This window comes from Heloderma suspectum, chromosome 6, assembly GCF_057233095.1.
Source record: "Heloderma suspectum isolate Gila_16-S chromosome 6, 16-S_ref, whole genome shotgun sequence".
Taxonomy (NCBI): Eukaryota; Metazoa; Chordata; class Lepidosauria; order Squamata; family Helodermatidae; genus Heloderma; species Heloderma suspectum.
Genome location: NC_139463.1, coordinates 85,871,361 through 85,877,360, shown reverse-complemented (window position 1 = coordinate 85,877,360; position 6,000 = coordinate 85,871,361). Strand labels below are relative to the sequence as shown.

The 6,000-nt window shown below is 44.7% G+C and overlaps 1 protein-coding gene across 1 annotated transcript in view; it reads right to left on the bottom strand.

Annotated features, from left to right (window-relative positions):
• Nucleotides 1–1,262: 1,262 nt before the first annotated feature.
• The window catches only part of LOC146341679 (vomeronasal type-2 receptor 26-like), a 32,872-nt gene continuing 28,134 nt past the window's right edge, over nt 1,263–6,000 (bottom strand). Inside the window, exons 6-7 of the mRNA XM_084807606.1 lie at nt 5,655–5,781; nt 1,263–2,173 (exon numbers count right to left, since the gene is read on the bottom strand). Of these exons, the coding sequence (XP_084663732.1) occupies nt 1,263–2,173; nt 5,655–5,781 (1,038 nt within the window). The remainder of the gene's footprint in view (nt 2,174–5,654; nt 5,782–6,000) is intronic.

The following is a 6,000-nucleotide window of genomic DNA, read 5'->3' as shown; positions in this document are numbered from 1 at the left end:
AGGTTCTTTCCTCAGTGATGAAGGTGGTGATGAGCTGAGGATGAATTCATATTTTGTTATAGGAGAGTCAGGGTAGCATATGAGGTGCATAGTACATCCTAATGGCTGTGGTTGGGTCCATTCAGGTTAGGAGAGTTAAAAGGCAAATCATTCGGGGAAAAATAATATTTTAAGACAACATCTGTAATTTCAGCATAAATACATTCAGTAATTGGATTATATGGGATCCAAATTAATGCATTTTTAAAAGTCCATATAAAATGCCCCAAACTTATCAGTCATGAGATTGAAGGAGTTCATAGCAATACACCATAGCTCTTCACGTGTACTTGATATTCTTTGAAAATGTCCCAGTACTTCAGAAATGGTAGGACTCCCTTCAGATCACTCTGGCAGCTACTGATCTTTCAGAGAGCTAGCATAGGTCTCGCTCTTCCTTTTCATGTCTTTGCTTAAGTCCATATGAAGGCCTCCCACACTATTGCAAGCTCTTGCTGCTATCCAGTAAAACGATTATAAAGAATGCAATGAAACCTGCAGTACCTTCAACATACATCTTTATAACATTATGAATTATTTTCTCTTGGATCTGAGGTTCTGGTCTTGTGCTTGGAGGTAATGAAAGGGGCTCTTTTAATATAAAACTTTGAGGCAAAAAAGTTGGTTTGGGTAGAGCAAGACTGAAACAGAGAGAGGAAGGAAGGAAGGAAAGAAGATTGAAAAAGGGAAAGAAAATCAGAGAGTTGCTTGGGAAATCATCATCATCATTTTTCAGTAAACATTTAAAATGTGTTTTGTTTTGTTTTTTATTTGATTATCTATGCCCATAAGCCAAACCCCACACTACCAAGAGTTATTTATAGAAGACCCAGAGGGTTTTAAGGTTAGTTGGTGCAGGCTGCCTGGAAAAATAAAGAATTTCACCTGGTGGCAGTGGAAAAGCACCAGGAAGGAAAGGGCAAATAAGCATGGGGAACTCTATCTGGCCTGGTCTGCCTTCCAACCATGAATCAGGTCATGACAGGACTACTAAACATCAATAATACTTACATAGAGTATGCTTGTAAAAAGCAAAAAATAAAGTTGCTAAAAGACAAAGTCAACCATGGAAGGTATGTGGATGTGCATAGCTGTTTTGTTTAACTAGCTCTTCATTGAACCACTAAATGAATTTTATAGAGATTAGAAAGCTCAGGCCATCGAAAAATGACAATGTATCCACATATCTACAGATTGCAGCATAAAGTAGAAGACCCAGACACTTATTTCCTTTCACTTTTTCTCCTCATTAACTGTTCCCTATTATTCAGCTCTGGTCTCAGCACAATGATATAGCATTTGGAGGAAAAGATGCAACCTAGTAGCCCAGCACTGGAGGCTAAGATAGAAAAGATCTCCACAGCCACCATGTATTTTCCCTTGGTGCTCAGGTAAGAGGGAACAAAGGACAACCAAACACTGCAGAACACCAACATGCTGAAAGAGATGAACTTGGCTTCATTGAAACTGTCAGGTAACTTCCTGGCTAGGAAAGCCACAATCAAACTGACAATAGCCAGGAAACCAAGATAGCCCAGAACACAATAAAATAGGGTAGCAGAACCCTCATTACATTCCAGTACAATTTCTTCCCTCAAGGAGTGCATGTCAGTATCTGGGAATGGTGGGGAGGTTGCCAGCCACACAGCACAAATGGCTGTTTGGGTAAGGCAGCAGGAAAGAATAATGAAAGGGGATAGTCTTTTCCCCACCCATTTCCTCATAACACCACCTGGCTTTGTGGCCACAAAAGCTAGAACCACAGTGATGGTTTTGGCCAGCACACAAGACACTGCCATTGAGAAGATGATACCAAAAGCAGTTTGTCGCAGGAGGCACATCACCTTCTCAGGTGGACCAATGAATAGCAAAGCACAGAGGAAGCAGAGCAGGAGGGAGATGAGAAGAATGTAGGAGAGGTTCCGGTTGTTGGCTTTGACTATGGGAGTGTCTTGGTGCTTCACAAATGTTCCTAACACAGCAGCTGTGATTGAAGAAAGGGAAAGAGCAAAAAAGGCTAAATTGATCCCCAAAGGTTCTTTATAAGACAAGAAGCTTACAACCTTGGGAATGCATGAATCATGGTTTTTGCTTGCATAATGATCTTCTCGGCATTGAATGCAATCAACCATGTCTGAAAAAGAGAAGATGTGGTTTCTGTTTTTTGCATTTTCACATAATACCTTATCTTTAGAAAATTAATATAATACAGTAATTGACTCCTGGCAAATACCCAAACAGTCTTAAAAAAGAAAACAAAAGCTCAGAGAATTCCAAAAGCAACTTGTGGGTGGTGACAAGAAGGTTGAGCATCTACCAGGGTGCAGGGAAGAGCCCATGCTGCTAGGGATGTATGAAACTCACTTACCTTTCCGCGGATTGATTCGTGGTGGGTGAGGCACTCCGTCCCTCCCCCTGGAATCCTTGACAGGGGAGGAGGCAATCCGGTCCTCCTCCTCGGAATCCTGCCTGGCCGGCTCCACTCTGCGGTGGCTCTGCAGAGCAGCTGGCCAGGGCTGGCCGCAGCTGGATTTCCAGCCGCGGACAGGCTGGTGTGGACGCAAATGGCAGCCGCCGTAGCGGCCGGCATTTGTGTCTGGCCAGGCTGCCGTGATAGGCTACGTAAGTACTTACGTAGCCTATCACGGGTAACTCCCCCCCAAAACCCAGTGTATGCAAAAGGTGGTGGCTACGGCGGCCGACATTTGTGTTCCCTATTTTTTGCCGTTCTAGCCTACGTAAATACTTACGTAAATATTTACGTTGGATAGAACGGCGAAAAATAAAGCCCACTACGCTGTTTGCATTCCCTTTTTTTGGGCGTAATAGCCTATGTAAATATTTACGTAGGCTAGAACGGCGAAAAATAGGGAATGTAAATGGTGGCCGCCATAGCCACTGCCATTTACGTAAGCTGATTTTTTTTGGGGGGGGGTTAGCTGTGATAGGCTACGTAAATACTTATGTAGCCTATCACAGCTACAACGACGGCAATGGCGGCCGCAGCAGCCCGGCCGCGGCCAGCCAGGATGACCAAACGCTGGAGCCGCCGCCACTGCCGGAGCCGCCGCTGCTGGAACCGCTACCGAATCCGCCGCATCCGCCCCAGGTAAGTTCCGTCCTGGGGGCATTCTGTGGGGGGGGGGCAGGAGGCCGTTCCGCCATGGATTCCGGGGGGCTGGATTCTAAAGAATTTGGCCCCCCGGAATCAGTGGCGGAACAGCTTCACTGGAATCCATGGCGGAATTCTCTGCCATCCCTACATGCTGCAGATGAGATTCATCAATTCCCTGATAAAGACAGTAGAGGGGGAAATATAGACATGAATGATGCTTTCCCTTGGCAACATCTCTTGTCAAAAGTGGACACTATGGTCTTCTGAGGAATCCTGAAGGCCATTTTTGGCCCCTGGACCCGAGTATCTCTACCTCTGGTAGAAAGGAAGGATGAATGAGCAGGTGGAAAATACATTACCATTCTAACTGAGCAGATATGATAATGAAGTAAAATAATTTACTGATAAAGATCAGTATGTAGGGATGGGCGAACTCACCTCATCCCATGCTACATGCCACTTGCTGGAGTGCTGCTGACCTCCCGACCATTGTCGCCCCATGTGGCGAGTGGCTGGGCGGTCTGCTGGTTCTCAGTGAGCTGCCAGCCCCCTTACTAATCTCTCATTTGTATAAAAATGGTGGCTCAGCATTTTCGATAAATAATCATTTATATAAATGGTGGCCGTAAATGTGTCCATTTACACATGTAATGTTGCGTAAAAGGCCCGTTTATAGCTGCCATTTGTATAAGTGATTGTTTACGAAAACATCCGAGGCACTATTTACTGCAACACAATGGCTTGGCTAGGGAGCAGGTGGCGGTGCACTTGCCCAACTTGCTGTGCACTGCAGACTTTTAAGAAGGCCTTGGAAACATTTTCTTTTACCTTGGCCTTCTATGGATATGACTGCTACTGTTGCTGCTGTTAACATCATTGTTGGTTTTATCGTTGGATTTAAATGTTGGTTTTATTGTTGATTTTTATTGTTTTATCATTCTTATGTTTTTCAGATTTTTAATATTTTAACTGTTTTTATGTATTTTATGGTTGTAAGCCATCTTGGGAGGGCTTCTGCCCCGAAAGGTGGCCAAGAAATATTTTAAATAAATAAATAAAATGTGCGCTGAGTCGGGCAAGTGTTGGGATCTGCAGACTGGTGTCCAGAGGTTAAGCCAGCAAGAAATTGCAGAGCTTCGAGCCCCAACCAGACACTGACGCCATCCCTATCAGTATGTTAACAAATGGAGCACGTAGGCATACTTGATATGCTCTCTTGTTTTCCTGGCTTGCAATGAGCAACACTAAATAGATGATTAAGGTATAAAATACATGGAATAAAATTCATTAATATATGGAATAAAATGCAATGACTTTTTAAAAAAGCAAACTGAAAAGCTGCTTTCCCCTGTACTTTGGACTTCTGTGAACCTGTGAGATAAGTGTTTCATATCCACCAGGGGTGCGGAAGCTCTTTTGGCCCAAGGGTGAAATTCAATTTTGGAGAGGCTCTTAGGGGCCACATTCCCATGGTGGGCAGGGGCTAAAGGCAAAAGGGCTGAGGCAGAAATGCAAAACATGCCAGCATATTGTAGCTTCAAGCTCTTACTGCCAGTAAAACGGCTAAAAAAACCGGCTAAAACGGTGAATCAAAAAGGGACGCAAAAATGGCTAAAATGGTGAATCAAGGCTAAAACAGTGAATCAAAGGCTAAAGCTTCATCAAGGCTAAAATGGTGAATCAAAAAGGGATGCAAATAGCGCCTGCTATGCTATTTGCGTTCCCCTTTATTTTCGCCATCATAATCTACGTAAATATTTAAGTAGACTAAGATGGCCAAAAAGAAGGAACGCAAATGGTGGCGGCCATAGCTGCTGCCATTTGCGTACGCGGTTTGTTTTTTTTTACCCAGAGCCCTCCGCGGCCGGAAATCCAGCCGCGGACGGCTCTGGCCTGGCCGGGCCTGGCCGGCTGCTCTGCAGAACTGCCACAGAGCACAGCCGGCCTCGGAGGATTCCGGGGGGGAGGAACAGAACGCCACCTCCACCATCAACATAATCCGCGAACAGGTAAGTGACTTTCGTACACCCCTAGGAATAAATAGCACAAATGCTGGGGAACCACCAAACAATCAGTCGTTGGGGAAAATGGGCATGGCCTCCTGGGGAATCCCAGATGGCCAGACTGGAACCCAAAGAGGGATGGATTTAGCCTTCCTGGGCCTGAGGCCCCGCATCCCAGATATGTACAGGTAACTGAGAATGTATCTTTTTTGCATTCTCCTTGCTCATGGTATTATTATTATGAGGTGATCTCACTTAGACCTGTGTGTGTGTGTGTGTGTGTGTGTCTGTCTGTCTGTCTCTCTCTCTCTCTCTCTCTCACACACGCGCACACACACACACACACACACACACACACACAGAAAAACTCAATCATGGATATGACACCTATCTCTAATATTACCCTGCACTTGTTTCTCAGGCTGGGTCCATTTCAACAGAGTAATGTTAAAACTCTCCTCACACTTTTTGAAAGCTCTGCACATGACATCTCTAACCTTGCTGGTTGGCAATTTTTCCTTCTGGACATGGAACACAATCATAGCAACAAAATGGTTCTCCTTCTTTCTTTTGTCTGATGTAACCAGGGAGACAATTGTCATTGCACACGGAGAAGGGCAGCACCTATCCAGGAACAGAAGGGGAGAGTACCAGGAAAAGTGGTTTGGGAATTTGATTCTTGCCGGCTTTACAAACAGCCTTAAGCAAGAGAAAATGGTCGCTAGAAGTTCTGGGAGCACTGTCTGGCTCTGCTATTTGAATCTTGACCAACATCATGAGTATGGCAGTGTTTTGTCCACTTTTTAATGCCTGAGATGACTGTAGTTTTGACCTACGCTGTAT